The 17,095-nt window shown below is 28.9% G+C and overlaps 1 protein-coding gene and 2 pseudogenes across 1 annotated transcript in view; 2 read left to right on the top strand and 1 right to left on the bottom strand.

The window, feature by feature from the left end:
• Positions 1–11,770, bottom strand: part of LOC142318011 (fatty acyl-CoA reductase 1-like) — a 46,830-nt gene extending 35,060 nt beyond the window's left edge. The window contains exons 1-3 of the mRNA XM_075354542.1: positions 11,663–11,770; positions 7,796–7,998; positions 4,294–4,463 (exon numbers count right to left, since the gene is read on the bottom strand). Coding sequence (XP_075210657.1) covers positions 4,294–4,463; positions 7,796–7,998; positions 11,663–11,770 — 481 coding nt within the window. The remainder of the gene's footprint in view (positions 1–4,293; positions 4,464–7,795; positions 7,999–11,662) is intronic.
• A 1,821-nt stretch (positions 11,771–13,591) lies between these two features.
• On the top strand, positions 13,592–15,423 carry LOC142318546 (uncharacterized; annotated as a pseudogene).
• A 204-nt stretch (positions 15,424–15,627) lies between these two features.
• LOC142317414 (uncharacterized) lies at positions 15,628–16,408 on the top strand (annotated as a pseudogene).
• The last annotated feature ends 687 nt before the right edge of the window (positions 16,409–17,095 follow it).

The following is a 17,095-nucleotide window of genomic DNA, read 5'->3' as shown; positions in this document are numbered from 1 at the left end:
ATACAATAATAAAAAAGGTGTTTGATTGTTAAAAATCTGAGATTCAGATTTCCACTTCAGTTGTTTTTAACTAGATAGAAATGAGGCTGAATATCTATTTACTTTCAATTTACCTAATTTGATTAACAAATTAAACTTATTGATAGATCTTTAAACCAAGAGGCCGGTATTTACAATCACTCAGAATTAAATCTGTATTTGATAATGATTTTTGCCAATTCGTCTTCATCTCTTGTGATTGAAACTGTAAATAAATAAGATTTTCTCACTCTTTACTGTTTCTGGAAACAACATGCGTTTTCAATAATTACTTTTGGTACTTACATATTAACGCCACTGCAGCTACAGCTTTATTTAAAAACAAAGTAGTCAATCAGATTTCGGTGGAAAATGAACATTCTCTTTATTAATTTTAATAAATGGTTATTTATATTTATTTATTTTATAAATATAATTTAACCAAACTTAACCTACGCTCGCTAACCTTGACTAATTAACACTGTAATTTTTTGAGTATTTATTTAATAAATTCAGTAATTATTGCAATTATTTATTAATTTAAATAATCAAAACACTCCTGTTAATTTGCGTTAATACGCAAGTACCTTACTTTTCAATTAATAAAAATATTAGCTATGTAACAGTATAATAACACTCCAATTAAAAAGTTGCTATATATGAATACTAAGAAAGTAGAACTGTATTTTTCCTTTGGAATTGTGAATATATTTTCCATCAATTTTTAAAAATAATTATGGTTTGGCAAGAAAAGAATAAAAGTTATCTGCAGAAAAATAAAAGTCATCCTAGGAACGTAATATTAATGCTATTACAGATATTTGCATTATTATGATGCCTACTTACTATGGTAACTTCACTACCTCATGCATACTTCAATTTACAGGTTTCAAAAGAAAAATTTGTGTTAAATTGATTTAATAAAATAATTGATACTAATAATATAAAATGTAAATTGAGGTTTTACATTTTAGTTAATGTAGTAATGTAAACTAAAGTTAGCATTTTTATTATTTAACTAGCTAGGCCCTCCGGGCAGGTGCCATCTCTGAATGCATTAGGTGTCAAAAATTGATTAAAAAAATATATTATTAATATATATGCTATATATCTATATATTAATAATATAACACTATAATAATATATATATATATATATATATATATATATATATATATATATATATATATATATATATATATACCTGATCACTACGAGATATACTCTTTGTTCATTCTAAGAAGTAGATATTTATTGCAGTTTGTAGGCTCCTGCTTAATCCTGAGAGAAATAATGTTTTTACCAATGTAACTGTAGTATCACACCAAATTCTTGAAGTGGTGTGGCCTTCATTTACCCACATCTCATTCAATAATTAGCTATTTTTTTTAAAAATAATGCTGCCAAATTATGATCTTTCGATCAACAATTACATTTTATTTCTTTTAATAAGTTTAAAATCCATCAACAACAGTACTTTGTATAAACTAGTGCGTCCAATCTTTGGTAAACTCTGTCACAGTTTATCATAGCCAGTAATTTTTTAAGGTTATTTCATTTTGAAAAATGAAATTATGTACATTCAATATTATTATATTTTTGTCAAATTCATCGAATTTTTCTAGAACAGGTTTTTCATGTTTTCAGTTTTTAACAGGAATTTTTTCCTTTCCTTTACTATTCATTTCAGTTTGTAATCTATTAATACTACTAACTGACACAGCATTTAGTTCAGAAGCAAGTTTCACTATTTCCTTTTTAATCAAAATTTTTCTCCAGCAGTTGACTGAATATATTTAACTTTTTTTTTTCACCACTTCGCAAATGTTTCCCTTTTTTATGCTTATTAAAAGATGTTCCTGAATTATCAGCCATATTGATAAACTATTCGAATACACATATGTGTAGGCTAATCAAACCACGAAATCTCACAATAATCAGTAATAATCGCACAGTAAATAGATTGCAAAATAATCACACAATAACCGAATACACACACATGCACATGTGTGTCATAAAAAGTACTGAAACACAGAACTATAATTAAAAGAAAATTAAAAATATCCAGTATGGAATAAGAGAATTTATACTGCAATTTGAAGGTGATGATAAACAACGATTTTTGTTTATAAACATTCAAGAGTTACAACAGCTTGGCGCATACATTAGTGTGCTGTATTACACACACTACCACAATCGCAGTTTGTTTATTTCATATCTCCTTCCTAGAATGAACAGAGAATATTAACATCCACTAGTGATTGGTACATTCCGGTGCTAAGATAAGGAGGGTGCACACACATACAGACACATGTACAAATGCCGTTTAATAGGGTAGTATAACATTATTATTTTAGCTAATATTTTTATTATTTTTTGTTAACTGCGTTTTATTAAATTTAAAATCTCATTTAATACACATTAATTATATTTTATGGTGCTCAGGTATGGGCATATAACTTATATGATAATATCAAGTCATTGCAAAATCTCTTAAATTAGTTTTTTAACTCCTAAATTAATTATATGAATATATTTTGCATTTAGAAGCCGGTTTACAGATCATTTTTTAAATACTTTGAGGATATATTTAATTTACAACCAAAGATGTTTGGACTTATTAAGAAGGAAATAATTTTAATTTGAAAGATGGATAAATGTTACCTTTGATATTCTTCTCAGAGAGTAACATAAATGTTTGTTTTTGAAGCTATTGCTGTTAATTATAAGTTCGTGTGAATTTCATTGAAATAATAATTGGAATTGTTTTTAACATAGGAAGTTAAGTTTATACAGTGACTATATATATATATATATATATATATAGTGATGAAAAGCCCACACTAAATATTCTTTACTTTTTGAAATTATTATAGTAAAAGTTTGAACTTGGAGTTAAGGAAGAGATTAGCCAAATGCTACATATATGCCGTGTGGAGTATCTTGTTTTTAGAAGTGAAACATGAACAACAAGGAAGAGGAGAAAACTGGTTGAGGCTTTTGAGATTTGATATGCAGAAGGGTGGATAAGATGGACAGATGAAGTGAGGAATGAGGAAGTAATGAACAGGATTAAAGAAGATAGAGCACTTAAATAGAAGGTTTAAAAAAGAAAAGGAAATAAGTTAGTTGATGTGATTAGAGGAAGTGGAATCTTAACAACTGCATTGGAAGGGTCAGTAGAAGGAGAAAGGAAGGGAGGAAGAAGAAGGACAAAGTTAATAGATGAGGTGAAGATTAGAGGTTATAAATGGGTGAAGAAGAAAGCTTTGGACAAAATGAATGGAGACAGTTCTATACACAATGGACAATATATGGAGATAAAGTGTTTCTATGTACAATTATTATTTTCTTTTTTGGCAAACTTTTCAGTTATTTTTTACTTATAACTACGTAAAATATCATTGTATTTTTTTGTTTTTATAAATAACTAGCTGATCGGCCCGGCTTTGCCAGACCTCCCGCCAGGCCTTGCTTCGCTCGGCACTTTTTTCAACTGGAAAATTTTGGACATTATCAACTTTACTCCAAGTTGAGCTTAATGTTTTTAGAAAAAATTTCATGTAATTTAGATACGTTATCTGATAACAGAAAATCCGTTTTTTTTATTTACCAACACGGGGGCTGCGCCCCCAAACCCCCTTCAAAAAATAACTCCTATATAACAACTGTGAAAACATTTTCGGTAGATAATTTGGAAAAAACAACGTGATTTTTAATTTTTTTTTAAATGAGGGAGGTTTCCCCCCTCAGTTAAAAAATACCTGATTACTTTAAAAGTAAAAAGTAACTTTAACGCTGATAACTCTCAACCGTTATGTCAGAGGTCCAAAAAAATTAGCCTATGTTCATCGCAGGGCTTCAAAGTGTAGGTGTGCAAAATTTTAGACAAATCTGCCTGGTAGATCTTCTTGAGTTAAGTTGGAACAGACAGACAAACAAACATTGATTTTTATATTTATAGAGAAGATATTATTATTATTATTGTCAATGTGTAATATAACCATTTAATACAAGCAGCATTTCGTTTTTTGATTATTTTTATTTTATCAACTGAAAATCAATAAAAATTTTTAAATAAACATAAAAAAAATATGACACAAAATTTAATGAACAACTTAAGTATTAATAAATAAGCATAATTCTAGAATAAAAAATTTCTCAAAAGTCTACATCTGATATTTTACTTTATGATTAGTTCATTAAGTTTAGTAGATATATATATATATATATATATATATATTTAATATAATGTATCTTAATCTTTTATAATACCTGGTGTGAAGGAACTTGGCCATCCTCTATTTTCATACCAAAATCTATCACCCCTTTTTAAATCACGAAATGTTTTTGCTATTATACAAGTGAAAGTTGGTCCCACCATGCTCCCCTTTTCAGGAACCTCTGCTACACCAGCTGACCACAGATCAATATCTTCTGGATGGCTGAAATAATTTTTTTTTAAATTTAAATCATAATTCAATAAAATATGGAGAAAATAAAAGTTTATTGAAAAATTATATGTGATTTTAAAAAGTTAAAATTCCAGAATTAATTAATGCATGGAAATGATTAAAGTATCAAAGTTAACAATAATTTTTAAGATCTAAAATTTTAGAAGGATTGTAAGATTTTTCATATCTTTATTGTATCGGTGTACAAAAAACATATTAGTGTTTCAATTGGAATAATATCTCTTCGTTGAAGTGTACATCTCGATTTCCCCCCGAGGGGAGAAGATCCCACCTCGTAGCGTGTCCGGTTGCTATACCACCCCCTCCGTTCCTAGCCAGTAGTGGCTTTAACGGAGGACATCTTCTCTCCCTCAAACTGATTGTGCCACACAGCTTTCAGTCCAGGCCCCGCAGAGATGCCACCGATGCAGATGCCCCGAGGGACATCTACATCGGTAAAAATTCACTCCGAGATAGATTTACGTGTTTATGCCTTCAGAATGAAGACAACGGACACCTGCAGCTACCACGTCGCCCTCAGGAACTGAGCTAGAAACCTAACCGCGGAACGAAGGCCCTGCGCCTAGATCTAACTATTAAAGAGCCACTTTCTGAATGTCTCAGATCCGTACTAACAACCTCAACAATAAACTTTCCCACTAAAGTCGTTGAAGTGTACAGTAAAATCAAAGAAAAAAGACAATTTTAGTTGCTCTCATGGCCGTAGATTGATTTTCTATCTCTCTGCTTGACAGCACCACTGAAGCCAAAGAAAGTGACTTCTAATCAGAAACCTGTGTTTTACAGTTTGCTAAATGTGAATCTGTCATAGTTCAACATACGTTCCATAAAAAGTTTAATTGTGGCCCTCCAGGTGACAATAACATTCAACAAAAGCATAATCAGTTTAAAACGACTGAATATCTGTGTAAAGGCCTTCATCTCGGTCTTTTGTCGGGTGTCCCGGGTTTGAATCCTGGTCAGGCATGGCATTTTTCATACACTACAAAAATTACTTTTCATATTCATGTGCACATATATGTATAGTGAATTTCATTATAGTAGAAAAATAAAAATAAAAAGTCTGTTATTAAGGCTGGCCATAAGCTAGCAATACCAGTGATTATATATTTGAAGGAAATGCTTAAATATGAGTTTTTATTATTTACAAATTTAAAAGTTGTCATTAAAGATAAAAGCTTAAAAATATCTTTTAAAATAAATAATGAATGGTTAATTAAAAGAATTAGTGAATTTGTTTTTACAAATGTTGCAATCTCATGATGATGGAGGTTGTGATTACAAATTCATCAGAGATGCTGATGGAATTCCCATATGTACTAAATGGTTATAATTTTTTATAAAACCTGAATATTATAATATATTATTTTTTATTACCTGAATTATTCAATGTCTAGTTCCTGTTTCATATTCTTTAATAAAACGTTATTAAAGGTATGCTATCGATTATATATTAACCTGTAGCAATGTTTATGATGATAATTTCAATTAATACAATATCAATAAATGTTATTTTGATTTCTATTGAGCATTTGATGTTCTAAAGAATAAATGAAAACAAAAGAATTTTTTGATTGTGAGCTAATAATCTACCGTGTGTTTAGAAATTTAGGATTCAAATGTTCTCTTATTGATTTTAAAATAAAGAATATACATATACCTATGTGTGTATAAGTGATTGATAAACTCGGTTGGGAAAATATTCTTCTGATGTATAATAAAGATAAAATGGGAGAAATCATCACAAAAAGCTATGGGATGAATTCAACAGTCAGGTGGATGAAAATGACAATATGCTTACATAGATGAAATAGTTGATATTTAACAAATATATTAAGGGATTGAGGTATAACAAAGATATGAAACCTATCAACACAAACAAGAAAAAATATAAGGATATAAAAAAAATGGAAATGTTCTAAACTTATTATTATGTCATCAGTTATGTTTTATGAAATTACAATAATAATTAGTGTTATCAAAAACACAATTTACAAATAATTAAAGATGTATTAAAAAAAAAAAATTAGTAATTGGAGTTTATGAATTAGTTATGTAAAATTATTTTCATTTTATATTTATAAACTTTATTTAATATAAAATACTAATAATGGAACTAACTTGACATTTGACACTTTAACAATGAAATTTTAATAATGTAAATACATTGTTCAATTACCTAATATCTACTTATCCTTATTAATGGTACAATGCAATCACCTTTTTTTTTACTGTATTTTATTTGTTCAATAATTTGTCCTATTTCATAATTTGTTGTCTACAAGATACAAATATGATGAATAACCTTGTTTTTGCTACAGAGAAATATAATTACTTATTTTATCTTGGTTAAAATAAATACTGCACTAACTAGTGAGAATTTATATTTTACTATAATTTTCTCTGCAGCTGGGAAAATATTATAGATTATAGTTAATGTAATATCTGTTTATTTAATGTCTATTGCACCTCAACATTTTTTTTCACTTTTTATAAGTAGGAAAACAACATTAGTCAATAGAGTATCTATTTGTAAATCTTTAAACAAATTATACACACAAAACTCTATTCAGTATCAATATGGCATTACAAACTATAGTTTAAGATTAGATAAGAATTTTTTTATATTTAATAAGTGTACAATATTTTATATTTAAAAGTTCAAAATAGAAAATTTATATTTTCTTTCCCAGGGACTGTTTAAATCAAAGTAACAGAAAAATCAATACTAGTAACAAAATAAAATCTGAGAATAATACAACTTGGTAATAAATTTAAATGATAACTTTGAATAGCTTTATTTAAGATTTATGCCCACCAGTGAACATACTTTATATGCAGGGACATCAAATTGATTCACTTTCAGCAAATAGGGCTACCTTCAAAGTAAAATATGTGACCCCTATGATAAAAGTGCAATTGTCTTTCAGTAAAATATGCTTTTCTAGAAGAAATAGTCATTTATTAAATGTATTTCTTTGTATTAACATCTATTAAACAAAAGTTTTATTAGTTTTATTGATTGTGTATATGAATATGATTGTAATTATAAACAATGGTTGGGTTACAGACTGTTAAGAGAAGATTTTTACAAGACTTACAGCAGTTTAACAGTATTTGAGTATTTTAATGTACAGTATTTAAAACAATGATGTTTTTTGATAAAATTTATTGTATAAAACCAATAGTAAACCTGAAAATAAGTAGGAATACAAAGAAAAAAAGCTTTTGTTTAAGTTTAGTAATTTAAATTAATAAAAGTTCACATATAAAATAATTTAATTTTATATGTTTTACACTACCTGTAAAGATCTAAGTAGTGGTTGATAGTAGAGTTTTGAAAATTAGGAATCATGTCGATCCAATCATTCATTAAGTCTAATCCACATAACTGACGATATTTATAGAAGCTTGGCACTCCATGTTCCCTTGCTCTCACAATGTTGATTGTTGCAAGATCTTTCCCAAAATGTTGCCTTGGTTCTTGAAACAAATGGTTTATTACCTGAATATTGTAACAGTTTATTCTATAATCAATGTAATTGTACTCACAACTATTTTTTAAATAAAGAGATATGTTTTTTGTTCAAAATTTGTATGAATTTACCACAAAAATGATGATTCTTTTTAAAATTAATTTTCATGAACAGTAAGTTGGTGAAATGTTGAAAATTTTTACTGTGTTACTGTATTAAAAAAACACTGGTTTTAACAGCCTACAATGTGAGTGGTGTTGGATATGTTTGCATTATATGAGATAAAAAGTGAAGGAAGTTTAAAAATTTTGTGATTCTATCAAGGAGTCAAGTAGGAATTAAACAAAAAAGCTTATAACCTTACCAATATGAACCTATTAAACTCTATAACTCATTAATTCCATAATTTGTAACATTGGACCTCCAAAAATTTATTAATACACCATAAATATGCAGGTATAGATACAAATATACTGTAGATAGTAGAAACTCAATACATTAAAACTGTTCGAAATGTACAACTACATTTACCAGTAGCCTAACAGTTTTTTAATATTCCAGTTTATATTAGATATCCTATTTAATTACAAAATAAAATCACAATGACTGTAAACATTTTTCTTCCCAACTACATTTAATACATTTACTTTCTTGAATATCTCTCGCTACATGGACATTTACAACTGTTTCCTAACCTAGTCTATGAATCATTCATAATTTCACTTTATTCATGAAGCTACTTACTTTTAACTGTTCTTATTAATAATGTGTCGTATGAAATGAATGATAATAATAAAATATTACATATTATTTTTATACAAAGAATCGGCTGATTTTTATAAAGTTATATATAATGTCAACTTTAGGTGGAAAAGACAATGTCTTTTCATTGACAGACAATGGTAAATAATCATGTACTTCCTTTTCAAACTGCATATGCTTGTTATGTGTAGATCTGTGCCAGTTTAGCTTGTACAAAAATTTGTTAGTCATCCTCTTGTGATAGTCGTACAAAACCATTTGTCATTATTACTATAAAACATTGAAAATGTACTGCACTAATGAAAAATTCATCTGCTTATTATGGAAAAACTAGTGCTGCAGAGAGTATTTTAATAAATTTAAATTTATTAATCATAATTAATCCAATGGGTTTATTAATGTTAAAATCATTATTTCAAATCAGCTATTTAACAATTGATTTTTGAAGTTGAAGGTTGTGTGATTCAAATCCTAGTAAAGGTAAATTACTTTCATATGGATTTGAATACTAGACAGCAGATACAAGAGTGCTTTGATGGTTGAGGTTCAATTAACTATACAATCTTGGTTGTATAAGTTTGTATAATAATAATTAATTTACTTGTCACATTTTATTCTCATGTTATTGGGCCAAAGGATTCCTTATTGATCGCAGGTTGAACATATTAATAGATTAACAGTAAAAAATAAATAAAAATTAATTAAAATTACAGTGCAAACAGAAAATCTTTACTTAATAATTTTTCATAATCTGTAATCTATATCTCAAAAACAAATCAGCAAAGATTTGTATAACTTTCTTGGCAAGCAAGGAAAGTTATGTAATTCTGGGTACTGAGGTTTCATGTTTGACAGATACTATTTAAGAGGAAAAAGTATAAAAAAGGAAATTACTCTGATATATGAAAATGAAAAAAAAATAGTTTTTTATCCTCGTATTTTTAATTTAGGGTTATTTTTAACTATACAGCAGGTTCCAAAAGTTTGCAAGTAAAGAATTATATAAAAAAAATTATTCTATTCTTTGAGTGAAATTTTATGATACAGGAACATTGATGAACATATCTTCCCATCCCTTAGACTGATTGTAATCAAAATTAAACAGCATCAATGACCTGCATTCAGAAGTTATCATACAAAATTTCCTAAAAATTGGTTAATCTGGTTGGTTTAAAGTTATCAAGCAAAGTGATAACTGATGAAAAAAGCAAAGAAAAAATAGGCTTATTATTTTCTATCTATGAATACAATTGCATAACTACAAGTGAATAAAATTGCACTTAAGTGAATAAAAGTAATATTTTATGGAATCATCTAATTAGTATAAGAATATGACTTTGGGCCCAGAAATTACAAAAAGAAGAAAAAAAACCTTTTTTTTTATAGAGGTTAGAATATGAAGAAAATTACTTATCCTTTGAGAAAAATTTTGAAATATGGGCTATATAAAGTTGGTATTTCCCTAATCTTCTTTATTAACTGTGACAAAAATTAAATGACATTAATGTCCTGTAAAGAAAAATCAGTTTGCTAAATTTCATCCAGATTGGTTCATCCAGTAGGGAGATATTAAGTAAAAAACAGAACATACTTATATGTTCATTTGGGTACATTCTTCTGGAATGCTACTATTATATGCACAAAATATCAAGATCTGCAAAATCCTAATATTCAAAATTAGGCCTGATTAGTAAACTCTTCCTTATATTGTACACTATATAGTACAGCTATATCATTTGTAATATACTTCATGTACTATTCTTTAGCTATATAACTATGCAACTGGGAAGGTAAAAGTTGTGTTAAAATATTTTAATATATTGCATTGATAATAATGCAATAAATGTATGATAATTGATTAATTTGTAATAGCCAGAGAGTTCTATGACAATGAGGAATGCCAACTAGGGAATGATACAGTATTCACCAAATAAGTAATTACGTTTTTTTAATATTTTTAATGTATACATAGGAAGAGTAAAATAAATGTTGCCCTGGTAAATTTTTAGTTGGATGATTGATCAAACATTTATGTGTGTACTGGCAAATGTGGAATTAATGGTTGTTATTTGTTACATTAGTATTCAACAATGATGATTTAGAATATTTCTAAATAGAGTGCAGTAGGAATATTTCAAAAAGAGTGTTGTAGTCATGATAACAAAGAAAGCAGGAGCAGATAAATGTGAAGAATACAGAACAATTAGTTTAACTAGTCATGCATCAAAAATCTTAACTAGAATTCTGTGCAGAAGAATTGAGGAGAGAGTGGAAGAATTGTTAGGATAAGACCAATTGGGTTTCAGGAAAAGTATAGGGACAAGGGAAGCAATTTTAGTGCTCAGATTAATAGTAGAAGGAAGATTAAAGAAACAAACCAGCATACTTGGCATTTATAGACCTAGAAAAGGCATTTGATAACGCAGACTGGAATAAAATGTTGAGCATTTAAAAAAAAAATTAGGGTTCAAATACAGAGATAGAAAAACATTTACAGGAACCAAACAGCAACTGTAATAATTGAAGAACATAATAAAGAAGCCGTAATAAAAAAGGGAGTCCGACAAGGATGTTCCCTATCCCCGTAACTTTTTAATCTTTATATAGAACTAGCAATTAATGATGTTAAAGAACAATTTAGATCTAGAGTAACAGTACAAGGTGAAAAGATAAAGATGCTTCAATTTGCTGATGATATAGTAATTCTAGTTGAGAGTAAAGAGGATTTAGAAGGATCAATGAATGGCATGGATGAAGTCCTACACAAGAACTACCGCCTAAGTTTATACTAATTACTTTTAAACAAAAAGAGAAAGATTAATTTAATTTTCTTGAGATATATACAAAACAAGAGTACAATTCTTATTTATTTATATCTTAATAATAAGCATTATGATTATTATGATTAATATATATGTTATATTTACTTACTTCTTCTGTGACTGAATCATTCATTGCTTGTGCTAACTGATCTGACATTCCAATAATATATTCATCAGTTAGACCTGGTTGGTATAAGTCGTATGGCTGCTGCAACATTTCGCTCAAACGACGCTCGCCTTGAACAAAATGTAAACGCTTTATGCCATAAAATTCTTGCCAAATCTATAAAAATTATTTTTATTTTTTAATCACTTAATAATAAGTTACTGGTCTTCTAACTGTAACTAATTTCTCTACATAACTTTAACTTTTATTTATCTAGGATCTTTGAACATGTACAAAAACTATTAATAACAAATTTAAGATATTGTGGTTTTGATGAAGTGTCGTGGCAGTTTATTGAGGTATATCTTGACATAATCCAGAAAGTTGACCATAATATTAATTAACCTAATTTGAACACTGTCTTTTAGATTACATAGTAATTCAGTCTGAATCTGATTTTAATTATAACTTATTTAAAAGTGATCGTGTAATTTAAATATAAATTAAATAAAAAATTACTAAGTACATTCTGAAAACACTTTCAGTATGTAAGACTTTCATCTCATTAAAATGTACCCTGTCAGTTATTAGCAGTTATAATTATTTGACTAAATTACACAATAAAAACCACATGATAAAAAAAGAAACACATATAAGTTACAAGATTAAGTATGAATTCATACTAAAGAAAGTTAACTACTCATTGTTTTGCCTATGCATGTTTAATTTGATATGCTAATCAGTGTATTAACTCAATGACAATTTATGTCATAGGAAAAAAATGATTAATAATGTTCATTAAAAAAATACTAACAATTCTGTATATATTTTACAAGTACATATTAAAATTATAAGTTATAACACACAATTTTAGGTGGTGATAACTTGAAATATGTTGTAACAGAATACTTTGGAACACTCATTCTGATTTGGTATGAAAAGTACTCTATAAAAATCCACTTTCCCATTTCATGCTAAAACAGTGTTTTAGCATGGAATAATACATAAAGTGGATTTAGTTATTTTTTGAGAATGATTTTTGTTTCACTGTATATGCTCTACTAATGTAGACTAGTTTGGGTCAATCATCAAGGGTAAGAATAAACAAACTGTGAATATTTTCTACTAAATTTAAAAAATCTGAAAAATTTAAACAAGAAACTGATGAAATTAAAATTTAAAATTCTCTAACTGCAAATAAATTATTAAGTATAATTTCTTTGCCAAACTTTTGTCAAATCAAAGTGCTATAACATTTTTTAGTGGGTTGTAAATTTATGTTGCAGGTTTCAAAAGTACAATTAAAATAATATTACTAAATTTATACGGTACCAATTTTCATCAAATATTTTACCTGATTATGTTTGTAAAAGTCTGTTCAATCAACATTTATTCAACGGCAATTAAAATGTAGGGAAATTTCATTTAACAATCTAATGAGAATTTGGTAATCACAGGGAATTTTTATGTTTGGTACTACTGGCAATATGGCTGCTGTATATGAGTGTCACAACTACATGTATCCAAAGTAATAAACTTTTAATATCCTCTTGCATCCACTCAATATTTTTTCATTTTGACTCTGAGACTCGGTGACTCTGTATGATTTCCTATACTGAAAAATTATGGGAATTTAATTGAAATAACTGTTTTTTAAATAATATTAATAAAACAAATCTTACAGCATGGTTGGTTTTTTATCATTATTATTATCTCTGCACCAGTACCCGACCAGCTGGTCGAATATTGGATCTTTTTATTTTTTTTGGCTGACACATTATTTGGTCTGGCTTTATTATAAAAAACATATGACTGTCACTCTCCCAACACAACACTTCCTTGTTCCAGTATCCGACCAGTGGTCAGGTACTGGTGTAAAATGCTGGTTGAAAATTGATACAGTCAGCTAATCCTTACAATTATTGGTTTCAGATGCTGAAAAAGTATACAGTTGATGATTTAGTTAATGCCATCAATGAAGTGCGAAATGGACCTAAGATTCGAGAAACAGAAAGGAAGTACAACATTCCTTTTGCCACAATGATGGATAAATTAAAAGAAAAAAGCACCTTAGATGCCAGAAAAGGTCCTTCAACAGTTTTAACAATAATGTAACTAGGGCTCAGGTGTTTATTATTATTATAGCTCAGCAATTATTATATGTATGCATGTTTAAACTTTTAAGTCATGTAAAGTTTTTTAACTAGCCTATTGTTCATTTTTTTCAGTAAGAAGAGCTTCTTTATCTCTGGCTAAAGGCAATAGCTAAAAGAGAAAGTCCAGATGAACCAAGACAGCTGGTTGATGATGTAGAGGAAATATTGAAAGAAGATGGGAGACCCAGCCCTTTCACCAAGGAAAGACCCAGAAGGAAGTGGTTAGAAGTTTTCTTCAAGCACCACCCAGATATTTTTATTCGAAAGCCAGAGGCTCTTGGCATTGCAAGATCTCTGATTACTGAAAGAGCTATTAAAAAATGTCATGATAATTTGAAGCAGCATATTATTGAGCCAACAGGAAATATTTATTTGTTAAGGGCCTAGTAGAATCATAAATGGGGATGAGAGTCAGGGTTCCAAACTAATCCTGTAACGTCATTAATAATAGGCCTAAGGGTTTTAAAGATTTATATGAAGTATGGGGCAGTAACAAGGAGTGTATAATGGTAATGGTGACTTTCGATACTGTGGTTAATATGACACCTCCTTGCATTGTTTTTCTCTATGAAAGAATACCAGCTGAAATAAGTCAAAATGTTAACCCTGACTGGTCACTGGGAAGATCAAAAAAAGGGTGAATGACTTCACCAGTATTTTATGGATATGTAGCAAATAGTTTGTTACCTTATCTAAAAAATAAAAATATTACCTTTCCAGTTATGAAGTTGCAATGCTCTGTAAAAAACGATATAATTTTCATTGCTCCCCAATGCCATGCATATTCTGCAACCAGCAGATGTGTCTGTTTTCAAATCTATTAAATGTGCTTGGAAAAAGATTGTTTCTGACTGGCAGAAAGAGATTGGGAGCATAGTAGTTACAAAGGCCAATTTTGCTTCTTTGATAGAAGTTACTTTACAAGAAGTAATAAAATATATTTTGCAGAAGGGATTTGAAAAATGCAGGATTTACTCGTTTTAGAAAGTATCGACTATAGCTAATGTTTAAGTCATGATTTTAGGGTAGTCAACAAACTATGCCAGTTCAAAACTAAACATTTATTGTTCCTAGAGTCTATGACATCCTCTTCATGCATTCAAGAGTACCAAAGCAGTGGTGAAGGATGGTGTGGAGACAAATTTGCAAAAGAGCTTTTTTATGTATTTGAAGAAAATTGAAAATTGTATTTGTCACAAGTCCACTAAGACAGTTGGACATTCTAGCTCTAATAACCTTGATGTTCCGTAAAGCAGTAACCATTTTGACCTCTTTCTCTTTTTCTGTTTAGCCTCTGGAACCATTGTAAGGTATTATTTCAGAGGATGAATGGGGACGATATGTACAAATATAAATGAAGTGTAGTCTTGTGTAGTTTCAGGTTGACCATTCCTGAGATGTGTGGTTAATTGAAACCCAACCACCAAAGAACACTGGTATCCATGATCTAGTATTAAAATCTGTATAAAAGTAATTGCCTTTACTAGGGTTTGAACCTAGAACTTTCAACTTCTGACCATTTCAAACCATTCTGACCTGCCCGAAGGAAAACCTACAGAAATTCCAAACACTTTCAATCTTGAAAAGCCAATTCTGTCAACCACTAACTGTCCTGATTCGAAACAAGGATATTCTACTCAACTTTTAACCTTAAATAACCTTGATGTTCTATCAAGCAGTAAGCTTCCTGACCTTTTTCAAGATGGGCCTATAACTGAAAAACTTTCTTTTTTTATTAATCTTGACATTTCAATAACTAGTTACCATTCTGACTTAATGATGACTGATTTCTGTCTGGGTAAAGTACATCAATTCAGCTTCGATGATGGTTCAATTGAAACCAACCAGCAACTAATAATAATCAGTCAACTAAACAGGTTGATCAACTTCAAGAAGCATCCCTACCTAAACCAAATATGACCTGTGTCACACCTAAAGCTAGTAGGCCTTCAACAAATTCAATCAGCCCAGCCTTTCTGACTGCATGGTTTGGCCTTCCCAGTCACCAGTAAAAAAGGAAGGAAGCCTCGCAAAAAAATCAAACTTCCAGATGCTATAGGGGCTGGAGCTTGGGTCAAATACTAGGGGAATCAAAACAAATTAAACTATTAAAAGAAGAAAATAAAAGGAAAAGACTTGAGAGAAAGAAACAAAGAAGAGGAGTTCAAACAGAAAAACAGAGAAAGAAGCAAAAATAAAGAAAGATAATGAAGAAAGAAGATATTGATTTGTTGGAGATTGAAGACCACTTGGACTTGAACAATGAATTAGCTGGCTTGTTGGAACCTAGAATACTTACACCGATTGAAGAGCTTGAGAAAGCTCGATTGAAGGATGATTACACTTTAATAAAATCCCCATTTGAAGCAGGAAACAAAGAAACTCATTATATTGGAAAAATTTTAAGTGTACAAGGAAGTGAAATTTCAGTTTCCTGTATATGAAAAGTTAAGAAATGTGACAAAAAAATCATTTTCCACACATTCCAGACACATAAACCGATGAAAGACACGAAGTAGTATACTTGGTACAACCTAGAGTTTTTGACAGAACAAGAAGGCAGAAATCTTTTGTTTCTTTTGATGTTAATTAAAAATAAAAAAGTTTTAATGTTCAGTAGTAAGCTGAATACCACGATAATTAACATATTATGTACCTTCATTTACATAAAAATTTAGTTTCATGAAAGTGTTGTTTTTAAAACCTTTATATATTACCTTGTGTTGCGTGAAATTATAGTTTAAAGGCTTGATAGATTATATAAAAATATCTTTTAAATATTAATGTGAATATATTTAATTCATGAAAGTTATTTATTATTGGTTAGTAACTGGTACAGTTATGGTCGGTAACTGGGGAAAGAGGTTGATTATTGGTGATTTTGTAACTTTTATAAAATCAAATCAGAAACCCAATTTCAAGCAATAATTTAATACAGAGTTTGCCATAATTTAGTATAAAGATAACACCTTAGAATTATATTATGAAATTTCTTTATAATTTAATTGCTAATTTACTACAAAATTTAAAAGTTAAAATAGTCTTAACTGGTTGGAAATTGGTACATTTATCCTATATGATAAAATTTCCTTCGTACTGTTTTTAATACCCAGTAATTATTAACTTTCAAAATGTATTAACATCATACAAACACCCACTATAATAGATATATACTTTTTTTTTGTCTTCAGTCATTTGACTGGTTTGATGCAGCTCTCCAAGATTCCCTATTTAGTGCTAGTCGTTTCATTTCAGTATACCCCCTACATCCTACATCCCT

Source organism: Lycorma delicatula, chromosome 1 (assembly GCF_047948215.1).
Source record: "Lycorma delicatula isolate Av1 chromosome 1, ASM4794821v1, whole genome shotgun sequence".
In the NCBI taxonomy this organism is placed as follows: domain Eukaryota; kingdom Metazoa; phylum Arthropoda; class Insecta; order Hemiptera; family Fulgoridae; genus Lycorma; species Lycorma delicatula.
The sequence above is the reverse complement of the archived record's forward strand: the minus strand, read 5'-3'. Positions and strand labels throughout refer to the sequence as shown.